The 21,872-nt window shown below is 39.2% G+C and overlaps 1 protein-coding gene across 11 annotated transcripts in view; it reads right to left on the bottom strand.

Annotated features, from left to right (window-relative positions):
• Nucleotides 1–21,872, bottom strand: part of IQSEC1 (IQ motif and Sec7 domain 1) — a 332,802-nt gene that overhangs the window by 6,672 nt on the left and 304,258 nt on the right. For all 11 annotated transcript variants that reach the window (XM_027666004.1, XM_027666011.1, XM_027666015.1 and 8 more), the window contains 8 exons: nt 18,749–18,871; nt 17,789–17,955; nt 15,494–15,633; nt 13,766–13,795; nt 12,463–12,588; nt 10,691–10,790; nt 7,531–7,692; nt 6,214–6,390 (listed from right to left, as the gene is read on the bottom strand). In XM_027666004.1, coding sequence (XP_027521805.1) covers nt 6,214–6,390; nt 7,531–7,692; nt 10,691–10,790; nt 12,463–12,588; nt 13,766–13,795; nt 15,494–15,633; nt 17,789–17,955; nt 18,749–18,871 — 1,025 coding nt within the window. The remainder of the gene's footprint in view (nt 1–6,213; nt 6,391–7,530; nt 7,693–10,690; nt 10,791–12,462; nt 12,589–13,765; nt 13,796–15,493; nt 15,634–17,788; nt 17,956–18,748; nt 18,872–21,872) is intronic.

Below are 21,872 nucleotides of genomic sequence, written 5' to 3'. Positions count from 1 at the left end.
GGGCATTGGTTTCATCATTTCAATTTCAGCTCTGAACCTCAGTGGATTTCATATAATCTTCTTTCATGAGGTTTTAAAAAAACTAAACTTAATTTTTGATCAATAAATCTGGAATCTGTCTTGACATTATGGCTAGGTTTTGTTTGTTTAGCTGTGCAGTGCTTTATCTTTAAGTATGCTGGATTTGTTCTCCAACAGTCTCAAACTGCAGAGACGTTTGCCTAAAACCACCCGTGAAACACCAGACTAAAGAGCCAAAAGACCTCGGTGGCTATAAATAGGACACAGGATCCCAGATTTTATTTCTCATTTCACAGGAGAGAAAATAGCACATGGCTGCAGTGGAAATAAAGATTTTTTTAGAAGACAGGTTGCTGAGCATTGCTTTGTGCAGTTTCAGAACACTGTACTGGCAGGGTGCATAAACAAAGCTAACCTTTGAGTGATCAGGTGCTTAAAGCTTCCCTAAAATCTACATGCTTTTAGAAACCAAAGTCTTCTCAGTGTTCTCTCCTTGCTTTCCTACAAGGCCAGATATCAAAGACAACCTCTACCCTGCATTGCTACATTGCTGTCTTCAGAATCTTCTACTCTAAGAGGTGGTTTTGGGGGAGAATGTGAGTATTTCAGCATCACCAAACCAATGAGTGGTATACCCTCATCAGGGACACCTCAAAGCCACTTGGGATCAGAACTAGAGAACTGGGACAAAACAGCGATTCCTGGGAGGTTCACCCTTCTTGACAGACCCTTCCATAGACCAATTTAGACTTGTAATGTGATCAAAAAATACCAGCTGTTGAATTCATAAGCATAACTTTGACCCGGCCTCTCCCAGGATGCTGCCCTGAAACACAAGCTTCTCTAAGAGCTACAGTTCTCTTTAGGCTACTGGAACAATTCCCCCTCTCTCATTATCACAGAGTTGCTCCCCAGGACAAATCCCTCTCCAGTGACATTAAATCGAGGGGATTTGTGGTCAAGGTGTTTTGTTCAGTTTGGTGGAATTTGGAACAATTCCCCTAGACAGGGTCTGCTGCAGTTTTAGCCTCAGCCAAACCATAACTGAACTACCTTAGGAACCCCCTAAGAAAACCTGGTTTTGGTAATCCCTTATTTTCACTTCTAGTCAGGCTTTGATATTTTTCTGCTCTGACAATGGGATTAGTACTGATTAACACTCAAATCGCTCTTGCTTGCTGATGCAAACACACTGAGAAAGACAGTCACCTCTTAGCAGTCAGTATTGCAAATAAGACTGAGAGCTGACATGGGTCATTCAATGTGGCCAAAAACGAAGGAAAACAGGAAAATCTGATGCCTTTTGCGTGTGGCAGGAGTCACATCTACTAAAATAACCACAGACACAGCATATACGGACAGAGACAGATGGATTTGTGCTCAGAATAACTCCAGGGCAAAGCCAAGAACACACAGAAAAATCCTTTTTAAAGCCTGCAGTTCCCCTCAGATGGGCACTATCCCTGTACAGAGCCCTTGTTTGTGTTCCTAAAACCAAACTGAGCCCAATTCTGTCCTGACATACAGTGTGACATGAGAGCTATTAACTGAATCCCCAGGAGTGTTCCCCCTGCCAAGGTGTGTTTATTCCAGACAGTTCCCTGGTCCTTGGGATGGCATCCCATCTCAAAAATGTCTCCCCAGAACTTCAGCCTTCACATGCATTTCAAGAAAATGGTGACCCTTGACTAGAATTGCATCTAAGCATGTACTGGCAGATTAGCAGCTGTGCTAAAAAGCAGGGTGTTAATTATTAAATCTGAAGACTGGTTTTGCTTAATAAGCAAATATTTAACACAAAATTTTTAAGGCTGCTACTTAGAGTGGTTTATAATTTATTTTTATAAAATTAAATTTCAATTAATTTAACCTTTTCTAATTCATCTCAGTAATTCACTGATGTTAGATATGAATATTCTTTATAAGAAATATCTTTAACTTATATAAGTATGATATGTCCTGTATATGCACAGGTATTATCATTATCATTCCAGTAAGTGGAAGTATTTCTCACTGCTACCCTGTATTTCTTGAAACTATCTTCTGTGCCAGTGAGATACACTAGCTAAAAAATATATTATCATCTAGCTTTGTATGTCCTGAGAAAAAAAGTGTGGAAAAAAGATTAAAATATGCTCTAGTCATTAATTCAGAGATACCCCCTTCCAGAGGGAAAAGACTCTTTGTAACCTCCTCATTTTCACCTTGTTTTCTTTGTGAAACAGTGTCTCTTCCATAAGACAGAAAAGTTGGTGATAACAAGGTGTTTAGGGACAGTGTGGGGTGTCTTTAAAATGGCTTGGTATTATCATAAACGTGTCACCAAAGATTTAATTCATACAAACCAGCTTTATTTAAAGCACCCAGTGAGTTCTATCATACCCCTTTACTGTTGTTATTCCTTGGAAAAATAGGAAATGTTACAACAGTGACAAGGGAAGAGACAGGAAAAATCTCTCCCTACTTGGAAAGCTCTTCTAGCAAGGGAGTCAAAGATTCCTGGTATCCTCTGCAGCAAAATCCAAGGGAGAGGAAGGGAAAAATGAACCCTGCCTGCATGGTATGAGGAAGGAGCCAGGGACTGCACCATCTCAGCACAGACTGATCCAAGAGATTAAGGGATTCTGTAATTCCATCAACTCAGAGTCTTTTTAAGGGGATTACAATGCTGAGAAGTTCCACAGTCTTTTCCATTACATTTTGGAATATAAGAAATTTTTTAAAAATGCATTATAAAACTGCTAAACATAAAAAATAAGAAAGTTTTTTTTGAAGCTAGAAACAAACATTTTAAAAGTTAAAGGTTGGCTGAGTTTATAGGCAATATGCAAATAGACCTTTAATTCTGGAACTACTTTATGGTTTTGCTTTGGTTTTTGAGGAGTCTTTAATGCTCTGTGATTGTTTTGAGACAAGCCCAACTTATATGAATAGGAACCATTATCTCACCCTGCATGTGTGCAGATTGCAGCACTACAGGGCTATGCCACCTGTGTATCACTGGGGCTAACCAGAACATTGGAATTTTTAACCAGTGCAGTGTGTAAATATTATTTCCACTTACAGGTGAGGGAAGCACAAGGTTTGCTTTCCACAGTTCCCCACTGTGAACTCAAGGTGAAAGCACTGGGGCCTCCAGCCACTTTGAGTGGCTGGAACTGGCACTGACTTGCCTAAAATCAGTCCAGAAATTTAGGAGAGACACAGAAATGGAAACATAACCATTCTAATCTTCCCTGCTCTGCTTTGGTGACCAAATCATTCTTCTCGTGGCCCAATGGCCCTGATGGGCATCACACCTTTCACATCTGTCTGTAAACCTCTCACTGTGTAATTGTACAGGGAGTAAGAGGTGAAGTGCCCAGAACACTATCAGAACTGACAAACCCCAGCTTTAGCTGCATTAATATTTGTCTGCCTTCTAATGTTTTTCTGTAAATTAAGAATTTCCAAGTCTGGGACAAATAAATTCAGTTCCTCAAGAATGTGCAATAAAAATGATACATTTCTCTTTTGAGAAAAAAATAAAGCACTAAATACTTTTGGACACAGTCACATCTTGGAGCAGTTGGTTGCCACATTCTGCTCTTTATTCCACAGAAAGAACTGACAATCCCCAGTGAACAATATTGTCTTTCAAACTGAGACCCTCACACAGATCCTTTGCACAGTTCTGAGTTCAGTTTTCACACTGAAGAACAACCGTCAGGAAACGACTCCTGACATTGTTTCCTGACAGAGAAATCCTGTCTTTCTCTCTGATTTCCAGTTTAGGAGTCAGAATCATTCAGGACATCAGCATTTGTTGGATCTAAGCAGCTTAGGAATCACAATCTTTTCCGAGAGGGACATTTCAAGTGACTTTCCACAGCCACCATTTACTGCTGGGGTGTCTGGGGGACTACTTCTTAAACAGTTCAGTCATGTACCCTTGCAGCCAAAATGCTGGTCAGTCATATTTCCCCTTCGTTGAATAAACAGTTAAAAATTTGTTTTTTGCAGTGTTCACTGGACAATTATCTGCCTTACTGCATAAATATGCAACCAGGCCATTTTCTCAGGTTTATTAGATTTATTTCTGATTAAATGTAGAAAGGACCTCTCAAAAAATCCACTTGCATTGTGTCTTTTCCAACAGACAGACACAAGTCCACACACAGCCCCACTACTCTCGTTCCTGCTCCTTGCTGACCCTGTGTTTCATCCAGAAAAAGAAGAATTGAGGCACCTGACTCCATACTGTTTTATAGAAGCAATTTAATATCGTATCATCACTGCGGTGCAGCATCTTCCTAACTGAGGTATCTCTGTTTTGTTATGGATTGACCCTCGTATTAAAACATAAAATTAGCCTCACATGCAAGCTATTCCCTGAGAAAAGGCAGAAAGGACCTGTCTCATGTCACTGAAGTTACTCCACCGACTACCAAAGCAATAACAGGCATGTCATTTCTCAAGCCAGTTGCACTGCACAAGACCAAACAGAAACTCTCCATAATTCTCAGCTATTGCAAGTTAAAATTAAGTTTAGTTGGGTTTAACAAACTCATTGATAAACCCTGCAGTCTGTGAGTGATTTCTACTTTTTGTTATGGAAAAAAGTTATTTTCAGGAACGAGCATGCCAGTCGTAGGCATGCCCTGTGGAAACATGGAATGGGTTCATGATTACAAATGCTTGAATAAATGTTGAATAAAACCCATAAAATGAATTTAAATACATGGCAATGTTTGAAAGAGAGGGATGAATAATTCTGATGGAATGAAAAAGTCAATCAGAAATCACATTTAGGGGCACAGATACCAACCGAACTCACATATTGACAATATGGTAGTTCTCATTTCAATGAAATAAAACCAAAACAACAAAAAGGATGATGAAGTATCCTCAAATCTGAGATTTAAGAGTGGTGAAGACCAGGGGCTTGATCTAAAATGCACTGGGGCCAATGAAGCACCAATATTCAACTTCAGCCTGATTTTGGATCAAGGTCCTATGTCTTTTTTAATGAAGCAAATGGACATATGAGTATGAAAGCCTAAACAGAGAAGAAAAGAATTGAAAGAGCTCACTCTCTACATATTTGTATGCACACACATATACCCACAAAACACAGGCTATAATTTCAGTTTACAACAATTTTATTTATTGCAGCAGAGCTAAAATCTCTTCTTTAGTTAAAAAAAGGGAAAAGGTAAGTGATGTCTACTACCAAAGATATACAGAATATTGAAATTACGACTATACTGTACATCATCACTACAATTAAAAGAACAAAGCAGAGTATGTAACACAGACTATGAACTAAAACCAGATAATTAAAAAATATATAGTTGCTACTATCCTCAGAAGTACTTTCTGAATAGTGGACATGGTGTTCAGATATGAGCTCTTGTAAATGACAAGAATCATTTTTAAAACTGAAAGATTACATGAGAATGCCAGGTGTGAGGCAAATCATCAAATAAAAACATGCTAAGCTTCCCCTGGCTTTCTTTGCCTAAAAAAATCCCACCATCCCTGCTTTGCAGCCTTTAGCTGCATTACTCAGTTAATAAAACTGATCACACAGCAGAGGTTTTGTGGGATATCAGAATTCTTGTTCACTGGGGCTTCTTGTGTTATATTGTTAAGAGAACTTCACAACAACCCCTCTTGCAAGAATTAGGAGCTGTATCTGAGTTACAAACCAATAAAAGAGCATCAGGGACACGCTGTGTTTGAATTACAGAGCTCTGGACAGAATTTAGTAAGGCTTCACTCCATTTCATTCATCAAGGTGGCAGCACAGAACGTTTGAGCACAGAATACACAGAAAGCGGTCATTGCACAGAGACCAGTTTCCTTCCTTTTCTTTCTAAGCCTACTGTATGAAGGGGAAGAAGCAAAGGGGGTGAAAAAAAGAAAGAAAAACTGAATTACTCCTAGCCCAAGTCACTAATTTTTTTTTTTATCAAAAACTTACAATTTTTCCTGTCTTCACTCTCCTCTAGAAGTATCTATAGCAACCGACAGCAGTTTAAATGCTTTCAAACCCTTAACAGAACAAGGGCGAAAAACAAACAGAAATGAAACAGGAACTGGGACAGAGGAGCTATTTAAAATGGTTGAGATTTCAGCACTACTGTTTGTGGAGGCTTTCACTGAGGCATCTTTGCATGCAGAGAGCAAGGGAGGAAATGCAGCGCTTACCTGCTTCGGACAGGTCTCTGAGCGAGCTGCTCAGCGCACTCCGCTTCAGCCCCTCCCCGCTGGCGTAGCTATCATCCAGGCAGGCCCTGCTCAGGGTCCCATTCCCAGAGTCCTTCTTCAGGCTGGAGCACTGGGACATGCTGGGACGCACCACCCCCTTCTGCTTCTCCAGCTCGGCTGAAACAGAGACGGCGACTTTGCAATTCACGTTTATCGATTAAACGCGGGATCGGAGAACAGATCATGGAGCACCCCGAGCTGAAAGGGACCCTCAGCGATCATCAGTCCAACTCCTGGCCCTGCACAGACATCCCAACAATCCCACCCTGTGCCCCAGAGGATCATCCAAACCCTCCTGGAGCTCTGGCAGCCTTGGGGCTGTGCCCACTGCCCTGGGGAGCCTGGGCAGTGCCAACCAGCCTCTGGGGGAATTGTTACTTCTGCTCACAAAGGCTGTCACGAGCAACCAGTACACTAAATCCACTGTCATATTTTAAACCAATATATTATTCAGGATGTTTGAATATCTCCTGTTATTCCTTGATTTATCTTTCATTTTTATATTCACACCTTCTTTTTCCTTCAAATCTTGCCAAACTTAGGAAAATGAAAAATAAGCACAATAAAGACAAAATTTAGACGAACAAGGAAACTTCATCATTTGAGCTTAAAATGGAAACTGGAAAGAGTCCTCAAGATCTAAATTCCAGTAAGGAGCTTTTCCATGAGTACAGACTTATCATAGAACATGGAAACATCCCAATTTCTGTGTGTGAGCAGGTATTACTGTGAATAAGAGACAGGAGCTTCACTTCTGTACTAACAGATTTATGTTGCAACACACACAGCCTCTTAGAAAAACAGGAGACAAAATTTCATGTTTAGACACTCATGGAACTTTCAGCAAAATATATCAAATTGTACCACGGTTACCTCATTGAGAAAACAAAAAAATAACAACATGGAAATCAAGAAAAATCCTGTGAAACTTATCTGAAGGGCCATCATTGAGAATTTCAGTGTGATGTAAATTATACCTCAAATTCTTGCTGTAATTTATACTACAATTCACAAATCCACCTCTACCCTGTCCATTGCTATTTAGTTTGTCCAGGCTAAAATTCCACTCCAGCAGTGAGTGAACTCAGCTGGGCCTTAACATATCATTGGGTTTTTCCTCTTTCTAGAGTCAGACTTGTGGAAGAAAACCCTATTATTTGGAACTTTTAAGGTGTTCTAATGGGTTATACACATACTCAGAATTGCCTTCCTAGGATTAGCCTGACAGTGCTCTATTTTATGTACCTTTGTACTTACACTCTATTCTGTGCTTTTCCATTTCCTGAACTTCTGCAATCGACTCCCTCAAATCATCTGTGAACTTCTTCCTGTCCTGAGGGTTCGGGGCATTGAAGTTGATGAGCACTTTGATATCTGCTCCCGGCACGGCTGACGTGAGCCGGATACCATTGGGATAATCTGGAAGGAAAAGGCAGGAAAAACTAAGCTCTGATTATTCCAATTCCTTTTCTTCTAATAAAAAAACCCCCACTAAAATTCAAGGCTTTTTACTAATATTACCACAGAGGGCACAAAGTCAGAAAAATAAAAGTTTGATGGCACAGCATGAGAATGAAAATCCCTAAGATACACTGGAACAGCTCAACTGTCAAGATGCTGACTAAATCCTGGAAGATAGTCTTTATCTGTTACCCTTAAGGTACAATGTACAATATAAAAGAAAAATACCAGAAAAGGCAAAAAAATAAGGGGATAATTTTTGTTTCATGGAACAGATCCCATTACCTATCTTAATAAAATTGTGGTCAAAGTTTTGCTGAGTAAAAACTACCTGAAGACATCTCAAGTACATCAAACTTGTTCTACTTGTAACATTTGCAGGAAGACAAACACACTAGCAAGGACAGCTTTCAATCTTTCCTACTGAGTTGTGTTCCCTGACAATCCTACTTTTCTTTTTTTTTTAAACAAAGTTAAAATTCTCTGTGAGATTACATACTGAAGAAGTAAAAGGGTTTGTTTGTTGTTTTTTCACCCCTCTTGACCCATACTATGGGCAACTTCAAAACAAAAGGTAGAGATTTTTTGGCAGACTGTCTTTGCTTCTTTTCTAGCTGCACATCTGAGAATGCAAATTTTAACAGCTGGTCAAAAATATCTCCTGGTTGAGGAGATTCATTTACAGGAGGATATTTATAAAGAAGATAAATTCTGCTCTAGAAAACAGAACCAGTCTTTGCTTGAAGCACAGACCTGTAGAAATGGAGTGTCAGAAAACCTCAAAATATGAATTTTAACTCACAGTGTTTTCTTTTCCTCAGCTGTTTTACCTTCTTGGTTTGCTACAGCTCTCAAATATTTACTTAAGTATTGAAGCCGAAGTTCAAGGGCTCCCAGGCACTAAAACTCATTCCCTCAAGAGCCAGCAGATGATGTAAGGCAGCTTCCCTCCCCTCAAAGCCATCAGGTTTCAACAAGACTTCAGCTATTGGGAGACAAGTGCAAATGCTGCTCTTTTTTAGAAGAATACTTCCAAATTTTTATTCCAGATTTAATTTTAGAAGAATAACATCCAAATCAGAGCTGCAACTGAAAGTGAAGCAAGTCCATTCACCATTCTAAGGGGAAAACAGTGCAAGTACCACAAGGCTCAAAGGGTCCAGAGGGAAGGAGGAGTTTGGGGGTTCTGTGGGGTCTGCTCTCAGTATCGTGCACAGAAGAAGAGACAAAGGAGGCTGGTGCTGGGCAGGCTCACAGGAGGGGAGCATGGAATCCCTCCAGGCAGCATGGGGAATATTGACATGGATATGCAGCAAACAGCTCTACAAAAGTGCACCACTTAAGGGGAAAAACCAAAAATGCTTATGAAACCAAACAAGGAAACGTGAAGTCACATGGGCTGCCCCACATATGAACCAAGAAGGATTTTCCACATACTAAAGAAACACATATATTTTATTCCCACAGATACTTCTCCACACTGTATTGATTAAGCATCAGGAGACACATCAGTGTTCACTGGTTTCAGACACACTCTCTCTGCAGTGACCTGCTCCCCCTTTATATTTTGTTACTGACTGACTGAAAATGTAAAAGACACTTCCCTTCTGGCCTGTTTATTTTCTAGACATACATGACATTATTCTCCCTTTTGGAGCTCATCCATCCCTCAGGATACCTGACTTCTATCATTAAAAGTCAATTCTTCTATTACCAAAGCCAGTCATGTTGTTCAACCTCACCAGCAGCCAAAGCAATATTTTTGTTGCTTCTGCTTTAGCAACACTGATTTTGTTCACTTGAGAGCAGCTGATTCTGACAGCTGCTACATAGAGATTTACTGACTGGTGGCCAAAAGAGCCCAAAGCTTGCTGGGGACAGGGGAAACCAAGAATATGAATTTTACAAACCAAAGAAGAAAAATACTTCTCTTTCCCAACTGGAAAATACTGCATTCCACCTGACAGACACCCATACTAGAAGTACAATCTGTTCACTGAGTCATTGTAGTGAGCTCAACTTAGAAGCCCAACTATGTCTATTAAAGTGTCTCAGTTAAAATGCCTCCAGTTCCCTGGGAGAAATCCAACTCTTTGCTTCTTGTTTCACTGTATATGTTTTTAAGTTTATTTGAATAGTGTTTCTACTTAGTATGCTTATGAGATATATCTTTTTCAATATTTTATTTAATTTGACATCAGAGGAGATATATATTCTTCTATTTTCAGTAGAATCTAGGATAGATATATTTGCCCTTCCTCCCAAAACTGAATTTTATATTATATAATGTGTGCACAAAAGAGAGAATGAATGTGTAAGCATACTCTACTCTGCTGTTAGTACTGATGCTGCCTTTGGGCTTAAAAGCAGGACTTTAGCAAACTATTTGGGGTTTTTTGTTGGGTTTTTGTCTGCTAAGCCTAAGTTTGAGAAGCATGAAACATAAAAAGAATACTGGATTGATGCAGATTGCAACAGACATAAACAAAAGGTGTCACAAAATACAAGCTTGAATCCAAACTCTCTGCTTTGTATTTATATCTGAGTGAGCATATATTACTTGGGCACAGTTAAAACATAAATCAGGAAAATAAACAGTGCTTTGAACTGCACACATTACTATAGGAGTAATTATTTATTATCATTCAGTTGCAGCTGCCTCAGCAAGAGACGGGTTTGTTTTTTGACAAACATTTTATTCTTTACCAGTATTCACAAACAACACATTTGGGAAGATTTGGCTTCTGACAATGACCAAAAACCAGCAGTCTTGCTGTTTCATATGCTGAGAGCATCTTCTTTTAAACTTTCAGGCTAAGTTAAATTCAAAGCAATTTTATTCTGAAATCCAGAGCCAAGTCCTGTCCACCTCTTTTGCTCAATCATTATTTTATTTTATTAATTTTTATTTTATTTTTAAGCAAAAGGCTCATTTAAAAAGCCAGGAAATACTTACACTGGTTCTCAAAGAGAAGGACTTGCATTCCATAGAGAGAAAATGACTGTCGAAAACTGTATGTAACCGAGTTCTTCTTCTTTTGAAAAATCTTGGTCACCTGAAAGTTACCAAATAAACAAAATGAAATACCCCTTTTACCATGTATGCTTGTGGAAAATTATTGTTCTTAAGAATTAGAATAAGAGAAAACACTTTATTCAAAAGAAAGCTATAATCTGCCAGAGAATATGTTAATTGCAGGTTTTTTTTTTAAATGCAACTGCTGTATTTAATCTACTGCTACTGAAGAAACAAAGCTAACTCTGCAGCACCATATCTCTTAAGCAGAAGAGTTAATATTTTATCCAGAAACAAAGCCTTTGTGTCCTCCATTCTCCAGAAATCTGACTTCTTGAAATTCTAAAAAGACAAAACCCTCTGCATCCTTACTGTGCACTGCACGTGCTATCACAAAGAGGTTTAAATTACCCTTCAAAAAGCAGCTGCTACCACACTTTCCTTCACCCTTTGTTCTTCCATCTGACTCCAGGCAGGACCTCCTCACACCAGGTTAATTCTCAGCCCTCGTTCTCACCGTGACCTTCCACACCCGCTGCGGGTCTGTGCTGCTCCAAATAGTGCCTGACACCTCCTCAGCCAGTGATGTCCTGCTTTCCCTCTGCCTTTTACAGCCCCTGACACAGGAAAAGTCCCACCAAGTCTGTGGAAACCTTGACTTTTTGCTACAACAGAAGTAACATTCTACTGCTGACCATCAGTGCTGGGGTTCTCCTAAAGGGTGAGTGCAACTGCTCTTTCTCTTTACAAAGAGGTTTATTTTTACTAGTTCTTTCTAATTTTAACTTTTAGTGATGGCATTTTACTGGAACTGATAAATGTGGTTTGTATTACTCCCCAAACAGTTTGATAAAACTATTGACATCTGAGTAAGCAATAAAAAAAGACAGAAAACTTGCAGCCCAAAGACAGCAATGTTCCATCAGTTCCCACTCAAGCTCACATTTACAACCAGGAGGATCTACTCATAACCAAAAGGATTCATTTCTGTATTTACTTCCTGGATTTAAGGTCTGAAGCTTTGTAAAAATGACACGCAATAAAACCATGAGAGTGAAGCCTGTCTTTTTTGTAACAAAATATTAAACATTTTGTTTAGTTCTCAGTTCTCAGGTACATTCCAAAGAGAGGGCAACAAATTTTCCTATTTTTAAGAGTAAATCAACCAAATAATTCCAAGCTGTCACTAATTTTGTATGTCTGTTTTTCAGAAGACTAGGTTAAGTTAAAGTCTGTGAGGATAAGTGCACGCTAAAAAGTAAAGTCAACTGTAAAATCTATTTCAGCATATCCTCTTCCTATTTTGAGGCATAAACAGATCTGTTGACAGAACATCTGGGGAATAGAAAGTAGTATGTAATTTTGTTTTTCCACAAACACCTTGAATTCTTAATTCACAGAATAAAGACCGTCTCTGTTTATCCATCAGGGAAATGGGTAACCTGGAGGTGATTTTTTTTTTCTCTGTAGTAAAAGCTATTGCATCCAATCCCTCCTTACAAAAGAGCATAGCAATCAGTAAAAGGCTTCAGTTTAAAAGCAAATTATACAGAATTAAGAAAATTAAGATATAAATCTGTTAATCATCCCAAGATTTCTGGAGTGCAGAGTAACAGATAATAGATACTTATTTTAAGGAATGCTCCTGTATTTAACTGGAGATAGGATTTCCGAATACCTCACTCTAAGTCTGCCTGCCTGGAAATACATACCACAAGAAGATCATTAAATAAAAATATTTCTCGCTGGTGCAATCCAAGCTTCTGAGGCTTATTGGGATCTGGAACTTCAAAGAGCCTACAGTAGCAAACAAGCCTCCTGTGGGGTAGGGAGAGCACCTGGGATAACACAAAAGTCCATGGTTAATATAACAACATTTAGCTCTTTCATACACAGAATTTTTTTTTTTTTTTTAATACTTCAAATATTTCTACCTCTAAGTCCATTAGATTTTTCCATCAAAGGACCAACAACAGGAACATAAAAGATTTATATGCATGTTATCCAAACTTCATCAAACTTCTATCAAATACTCTCTATCAGCTTTTATTCCTGTATGTGGATGCCAATGGAAGTTCTATGGGAGAGAGTTTTACTTTGTGAAATGATAAAATCTTAATAATCTTAATACTTTGACATTAAGTGGGAGCTCAGAGCAAAGGGTTTTGCTTCCACAAGCAGTTTTACACATCTTTGTCGGAAGAAAAGATGCAAAGCAACTTCAGCTTTTGGGAGCTGGACACACTGATGTTGTAGCTACTTTTTGTCAGCCACTGAGTTAATTCAATTTGGTCATTCCCCAGTACCAAGGAAATGGTGACCTCAGGACAAAGTAAATGCAGTTTCAGGCTGTTTGATTTTCTCACACCAGTAAGAAAATCAAGACTGATTTTCCATTTCCTTATTGGAAACATCTGCTGAGATCTCCAAAGCTGCTGCTGTCAACCTAGTGAGATTTTACTTCTTTCCAGCATACATGATGGGATCTCACTAACAATACCAAAAGAAATCCATAAAATGGTGCATTATAAGAGTAGTTTTAGGTTTATTACTGAATATACCTGTAACTTTAATCTGGAATCAGTATTTTCTACATTCAGAAGCAAACCTTAAAATCAACTGGCAGTATCTTTCCAGAGTATCATCCAATTTTCAAATGGACCAGGAAGAATAAACACACCAGGGCCCAGGTGCAAAGGTGAGGTGCAACTGTGATTTTTACCTATTGGTTTATTCTTCACTACGTGTCTAATTTCTACAGTGATAACAGCATTTGAAATGAATAAAAAGTGTATTAAAAAGGTCTAGAAAACTCTTGGTAATAAATTAAGCAGTCTCTGGGAAATATCTTTGTACTTTGCAGAGTTATTACTACAATACTAGGAAAATTTTGCTTGAAAGAACACCATTGATTTCAAATTTTACAATGTAAAAGAATGCTTTACTGTCAGTTTAAGAAAATGCTGCCAGTTACAATGACTATAAATTTTGAAGGAGTATGAGAGAAATACCTACACAACCAAGTCCATGGTGCAGAGATCCAATCTACAGTAGAAAGACATATACAAGTTCATTAAACTTCAGAGAAACACAGAACTGTATCATAGCAATAAATACGTCACAGTCTGACTATGACTAAATGCCTATAAAGTCAAAACAAATGTATCTATCAATAAAGATTGTTGCCTGTTTCCCAAATTTTCTTGCACACAGTTAAAAAGTCTCCCAACATAAGAATCCTTGAACACAGGACTCCATCCAGGGCATTGTTTTCTTAATCCCATTTAATTTACAAGGTTGGGATCAGTTTTAGGATTTGAATTGCCACATGTCTGAATAAAAAAGGAACCATGGAAAAAAAACATCTCCCAAAGAAGATGGGAGATGTTTATATTTGGGATATAAACCCAAATCCCCAAACAATTACAGAAGAGAAATTTCATATGAAAGCATAAGTGACTGTCAAATACTGACTTCAGAATATTTATTTCCCTTCTTCTCAAAATCAGTTAAAAGCTTTTATTAAAAAAATTTTGCTTTCTTTTCTCTGCTTCTTCAGAGATCTCCTCAGTATGTCTTTCACTGGGATACAGACCTAAATTAGTTTTTTTGGTGGTCCCTCATTCCCTTCCCCTATCCCCTCTGTTGAGGTTTGTCTGAGAAGAGATTACAATTCAAAGCTCTTTAAAAGTAATAGGGAGACTCTTGAGATCCACGTTCTTTTTCTTAATCACAAATGTCCCAACCCATCAGACCCTGCTGCAGTGAAGTTGCCCAGAGCTGATAAAAAACGGATGTAGGACTTCAAAAACAGGCAGGTCTGGTCTTCTGTTTTGTTTTGGTTTTTTTCTTTGTTCTGGGCTGCCTTTGTGACTGCTGACATGGGATTTGAACTCAGAAGGGCTGATCATCCACTGGCCCTCTCCACATTAGATACTGCTAAAATATTGGTAAAACATTGGTTTTAATACCTCTGTGTTCACTCAGCTCCTAAACTAGAAGGTAAAATGCTGTGGCCTTTCTTTTCTCTCCCTTTTTCCAATAGATGCTTTGAAGATTTATTTGTATAGCAAAGTATTTCAGGATTTTTCCCACAACAAAAAAAGAGGTATCTCTGGATGCTAAAACCCAGCATTAGAATCCCTGGAACCTGATTTCCAGATATGTTCTGAGACAAAATGATTCCATCTCCCCTTACAAATCCCAGGTCATGGGAGCTGTTGAGCTGATGAAGATGCTGATGTGAACAGAAGTTCTCTGTTACTCTTGTAAATTATGGAGGCATAAATGACAGTGTAAATTTTGAGATATGATTCTCTACAGCATCACATTAACAAAACACTTCAATTCTCTTGCAATAAACAAGAGAACTGCCTAAAATGCAGATATGTCAGTGTAATTTCAGACTTGTAAAGCTCCACATAAGGAATTTAAGACTCCTTACATCATCACCCATGAATACCAGACTGTGACAAGAACATCCACGTGCACTGTGAACGCCCCAGAATTTAAGTCAACCTTAGAGCAAATCATTATTTGGACAGTTTGCCACTTAGCAACCAATTTATCTTCTAAGCAACCCCCTCCTGTGCTGTTCTATGCTGTGCACTGCCCTCCATGCCCTTGGCTTTAGGATTTGAACCACCACATGTTCAAATAAGAATAGAACCAGGCTTCCCCCAGAAGCCTAGATATAAACCTAAGCCCCCAAAGCAGCTGACCTCCCAGGCACAGGGAACTCACCGGTTTCTTCCCCACGATGAGTTTTTCCACCTTCTGCACCTGGGACACGTGATCCTCGTTGGTTTTCAGCTCCCGCTTGCGGATGCGCTCGTAGATCCCGATGAGCATCTCCCGAGGGATGTCCTCCCCGTCATCCACACCTGCAGGGCCAACACTCCCGTCACAGCCCGGCCCTCAGGGCTCTCACAGACAGCGCTCTCAGCAAGGAGAGGCTAAAAACGGGAGCACTTTGCTGTTCCCTGCTCACAGTGATGCCACTGCTGCCTGACTGCCCCTGTGTTCTACAGCTCCCAGTGCCCGTTAGCCAACACCTCCTCCGTGTCCTTGTCCTCCTCCACCGAGGCAGCAGAAGTGATGCTACTCATTCTTCAAACACTGATTTTTGTCCAAAAGCATCGAGACATTGATGGAAATTACACAGGTTGGAATTTTTGTTTTAAAATTCAAAGCTAAAACTAAGCCATTAAGAGCTTAATTTCTATGCTTTTTTTTTTTCTTTCAAGTTTCCTCTGCTTGTTATCAAAGCTCCAATGAATTAAATTACTCTATAGACGCTAAAACCTCCATCTGACCTCCTCCTAGGAATATACCCCACTGGGAGGAAGCAGAAGAACTGTTCCATTTTGCCTCTGTCTCAGTATTACTTGGCGCTGTTCAGAAAATAATTTCCTACGTGAGAACCTTATGAACAACCAGTAAAGTTAATTTAACCAATATTTCTTGTAAGATTTCAAAAAGAACTAATTTACTCTGGAAAAACAAATCAAGCAAATAGCCCAGATACCACATTATTGTTTAGCACTGTGTGGTTATCGTTGGCATGTCATCCTAACAAACGCCACACAGCCCTGAATGCTCCATCCTGAATTTTTAATAGCAGTGCAAGGAGTCCAATTTCACTAAGTGACTTAAAGCTGCATTTCCTGGGGACAGGGAGATGCATGTCTATTTTGTAAACAGGTTTTAAAGCAACAAACTCTTATCTCCCATTCAGAATATTTTGTCACCCAGTGGAACAACTGCTCACATAAAACATACTGCGATAAAATACAGTCTCTTTGCAGAAAGAAGGAAGCAAAACTGCCTCTGTTTTGTTCCACACCACCAGGCCTCCCACAGACCACCTTTGTGGTGCAGTGATTTAAAGTTACAGGCAGGGTAACCTGTCACAAAAACGCCTGCAAGAATAAAAAATTGCTGGTATTCATGCTGGAGATCAGAGAGAATGTACTGCATAAAACACAACTCATGTAACTGCACTGTTATGCCAAGAGATGAATATCAGGCCTTTTTGAATATCTGTGGACTTTATGACAAAATCTCAGCACTAACTTCAACTTTGCTAAGCTGAAACATCTGCTGAGCACAGGCTGTTCATTGCTGCCTTGTATAAATCTCAGGGAATAAAAGCACCAAACAGGACTTGCATTCTCAAGATCTGAAATTGCAGAACACCACAAGTATTTTGTTTTCACTTGTGCTAAAATGAAAGTGCCACATGCACACATGAATACAAACTGCCCTGCACCTGAGGTGTGCCTATACAGAGATATTCATCTTTATATATGAAGCAACTTGGTTCTTTTTTTCTGCCATTCAGCCCACTTTCAGCTCTACTCAGTGACTTCTTCCTGTTAGAAAGAGCTGAGCTGATATTTCACAAAAAATTCTTTCACCACAAAGAACTAGGATAGAAAGATCTGAAATACAGACTTGAAAAAATACCTGTATTTTTCTGGCAATCTAATTGCAAGCTTAGGTGGGCCATAGCCTGGCAGATGATGTCTTGATCAGAAAATACACCAATGAAGAAATCAAAATGAAATTTCTGGGCTACTCACACCTTTCAGGAAGGTCTTGGAGATGGGATTTTGTTTTTACTTGGTGAGAATTTAAATATCTGATTTATTTCCAAAAGTTCTCGTCAGGGCAGAGTGATTTCTGTTCCTCAATACATATATATATATATATATATATATAAAATATATATACATATCTGTATACACATATGCATACGTACACACACACACACATATATGTGTGTGGGAATAAAAGGACCCGACAATACATCCACTCAAAAAAGACACGATAAAAATGACAAAATACTACATAATTAATCCTGTTTTCACTATTTCAGAAATAATTAAAGCCTGTAAAAATGGCAGCAGCTTCAAGTCAGGTCAAATCAGCATCAAGTGCCCTGTATTTTGCCTTTTTCCCAGACGACAGTGGTGTCCCTCCAATGACAGTTACAGGGAAAAGCTTTTCAGACCTTCCCTGTCAGAGTTTTCTCACCCCTCAGGTTCTTGACAAAGTCCTCCAGCTTCATTTTCCGCTCTGGTTTCACGTTTGGGCTGTACATGTCTGTGTTGAGCAGGATGATGGCAAAGGCCAGGATGAAGATGGTGTCGGGATTGCGGAATTGTCTCACCACCCCTGGGTTGCAGATACAGTATCTCTGGCTGGAAAAAAACACAGAGTGGAAGCTGTCAGAGCCAGGAATTACTTCTCTAATTCCACCAAATAAACCAACTGCTGCATTCCAGAGGCTGAGCAAGCTATTACTGGTGTTCCATACATATATTTAGCTTTCCATCCACAAATTTTCATGAGCCAGTCCTCGAATGTGGAAGGCTTTTGTTTTCTACTACCACTGTCATTTCACCTCTTAGTACACGTTCTGAGCTACAGTAACTTCAGGATTTCATTTTTCTCAGTGACTAATGCCCTGACAGCAGGTAAGAACACAGCATTGATTCTGGCTTACTGCCACAGGGTGATTTCCATCTTATCCTGCCTGGGATAAAGTACACCTGTGTTAAACACTGACAAGTTAATGCTCTGTTTTCCACTATTGTTGAATTGCTTAATAAAAAGTTGGGAGCATATATACTCTAAAATGTAAATGGGCTCATAATTTCACTCATATAAAGTACTATATCCAAATATATTGTTAGAGACATTCAAAAATCCTTGGATATCTTTTCAACTGGTGCCAGAAAGAACTTTTAATAGAGAAACCTTGTTCTGTTAATAGAGATGCCATTTATGAAGAGCACCAGCAAAGGAAACTTCCTATTTCACACTTAGCAAAAGCCCCACAAACAACATTTATTTGAAACTGTTGGTAGCTCAAGAAGACACTGCAAATAAGCAGGGAAATAACTTGGATCTGCTCAACCTGCCCAGTTCTCCAGCTGGCCTGTCAGACAGCAGCAGTTTCTGGTGGCTGAGAGGCTGATTTCAGTCTCATACCTGAAAGCTTCAATGAGCCGTTCCACCTTCTGGGCTTCTCCCTGGACACGGATATGAGCCTGAAATTTCCTGAGTGCTTCATCCAGTTCCATGGTTGAGAAGTCCATCTCATCCACCACACAGCTAGGAGAGAAACACATTCCATTGTGCCTCTTCATTTCTAACAGCACAAGACCAAAGGGAAGAGTTCAAAACAAAAAACCTTTCGATTTTCCATCTCACAGAGATTCATGGAATTGTCCTTTAAACTGTCAGCAGCAATGTCAGTAATTGTAGGTAACTGTGAAGGCTGCAAACAAGGGATCAATGAGAATGTGTGAGCAGAACCTTCTCCCTTTTTAACAGAAGAGCTGCTGGAATGACAAATGTCTGACCAATTTAAGGGATGTACCACTGCCAACAATAATTATTAGTTTCGTACTTCCAGGCCAATCAACCATCACAATGCCTACAACAATAATAAATAGTTTATATCATATCTCAAACAGCCTGCAGCAGGCACAACACTCTGCACCAAATGGCTCTGTGTCTGGGAACGTTCTTACATGCAGAGAAAAAAAATAACCCTGTTTGGATACTCTCTTATTATCACTGTAATTCTCATCTCCCCATCATTTGCCATGTCTTTCAGTTAACACTCATGGAGAAATAATTACTTTCTTGCTCAGAAAATACAGTGCTGACAAAAAATAAAAAAAAGGAACTATTTTAATTTAATCAACAATGTGAATTATGTCATTCTAATACTTTGTTTAAAGACTGTTTTAAAATCAGAAGGTTATAAATTTCCTTTCTTTAAACTTACCTTTTAGTTTTTAAATAACCAGACATGAATTACTGTACTGCAGAAACCACTGAAAGCACAATCCCCTTTTAAAAGCTTTTTCTTAAATGTGTAGGTTTACAATGACAAATGAGAATAGATCCTATTTTTCTTCCAGTAAAACTGTAGCTAACAAATTAATAACTAAAAAATTTATTCCCCTTGCCTGGAATATTTCTCCCTTTATGCAGAAGACTTTAGGCTTTCCAATCCACACCTAAACCTCCTCATCAGTTCTGCAATAATGCCCTCAGTCTTCCCACCTCTTCCAAGTTCTGTAACACCAAAACCCTTTTCTCCTTCAAAGGTGTAGAGCACATGTGCAGCCCAGCTGGAGTCAAAATGAACTAATTAATGCAATTAAGGACCTCCAGAAACATGCTGGCCAACAACAGAATGGGAGGGGTCTCAAAAGGTTTTACATGAACTATGGAGACAGCAGATAAATCACTGTGGTCACTGTTCTGCACCTGGTCAAAAATTTAGGCTGTTCTCATGAATATTTTCTAAGCTCAAGGAATCAAATAACTAAAATATCCAAATTTACAGGATCAGGGAAACCTGAACACAAATCAAAGCAAGTGATCTGAAAATAAATTGTGTAACAGAAGAAGGATCATCTTTTAAAGAATCTTTTCTATGGACTCACATGGAGCTATATGAGTTTGACAAAATCTACGTTCAATCTGTAAATATGATTTTTAGGATGAAACGCTATTTTATTGTCTTTTTTTTAAGAGAAAATACCCTGTTCCCATTTGCAGGCAAGCTTCAGAGCACTATGCAGAGAACTGCTTACAGGGAGCTCCTCACCCCAAAGCTTGGCTGGAACAGCTCAGAACACATTCATTCCAATAAAAGGATTGCTGGGGGGTTGGAGGCAGGTGATCCTGACTTTGTTCTTAACAATTCACCTCCTTACAGACAGAGACACACCTCTGCCTGAGGTGCTGAGGGCAAGGGATTTGTTCAGGATCACAAAATGCATCATGGAATCACGGAGCACTTTGGCTTGGAAGGGACCTTAAAGATCAGCCAAGATTAGAATCCATCTCGTCCTGAACCTGTACTGTTCCCTTTAAAAAAAAATTAAAAATACACACTTTCTGGAGAGTCTTCCCCCTAGTCTGACTCATAATTGCAAAATGCAGATGATCACCGAGTGGCCAGCGGTGACTCATGCTGAACAGGGATTGCATCCCAGCCAGCCACATTCCATGACTCTGCAGCCTCAGCCTGGCTCCAGGCTTTGCTCTGGAGGTGCTTCCCTTGCTTTCTGCTGGGGCTTGGACTGTAAGAAGGCAGCTTTTAATAAGGCACAGGAAAGAGAGAGAGAAGACCTCTAAAAAAGTCTCTGCATCTGTAGCCCAAGGCAGATTTCACTACAGCTTTCATTACACTGTCAAATAAAATAGTTATTTAAAAAATGGTGGTGAGAATTTTCTCTAGGCTTCCTTAATGGGAAAGATGTTGTGGTTTTTGCTTTAATTTTCAGCAGTTTTGTTTAGGCATCTAGCTAAAATTTTATACAATATCTTGAAATAAAAATGGACTAAGATGTATTCATATTTACAGGCCAGTATGTCAGATACAAAAAAAAAAGCCCCAAAGAACACGTGTTTTAAATTAATACCCTCCTAAAATAAAGCCATTTTGGTCTACTCTCTATATAAGGTTTAGATATTTATGACCAAGCTGCTAAAAGTCTGATTTTCTGCTTTGCATTTCTTTTGGTTTTTAAAACAGTTTTTGTTTATCTAATCTTTTGGAAAATAACAGTTTGTATAGATCTTGTCAGCACGTGCCTGCACAGGCAGAAATCCCTCCTTATCTAACATCTGAGCCATTTGGCCATAATAACCATTTTCAAGTTCTGTTACTGATTAAGCCTTATGTTGCCTACAATATTATTGTGTTTCATTCACTAAATTATCAGAGTCTGATGAAGAAAAAAACCTTTGAAATTACACACTCTAAGGCCTACGAAATTAAAACATAAATTTAGAGTAAATGCACGTGGCCACAGGGAATATAATATAAATCCTTGTGAGTATACTGCTGGATCAATAACGAAACCAGTGCCTTAACTGGAAAGCAAAGAAATAAATATTGGCTCACGTGCCTCTTTTCCTACCCTTTGGAGTGTGGTTTCCCCTCCTTCAGAACAAGACCCAGAGAGAAGCACAAGACACCCCGAGACCATTGCCTGGAGCTTAGGGAAGGCCCGTGATGACTGCTGAGCATCAGGACACTGCCCCCTCCTCCCCACACAAATACTCACTCCAGCACATCCCAATTGAA

This window comes from Corapipo altera, unplaced genomic scaffold, assembly GCF_003945725.1.
Source record: "Corapipo altera isolate COAL_440 unplaced genomic scaffold, ASM394572v1 101, whole genome shotgun sequence".
Lineage (NCBI taxonomy): Eukaryota > Metazoa > Chordata > Aves > Passeriformes > Pipridae > Corapipo > Corapipo altera.
This window is presented reverse-complemented; position numbering and strand designations above follow the sequence as displayed.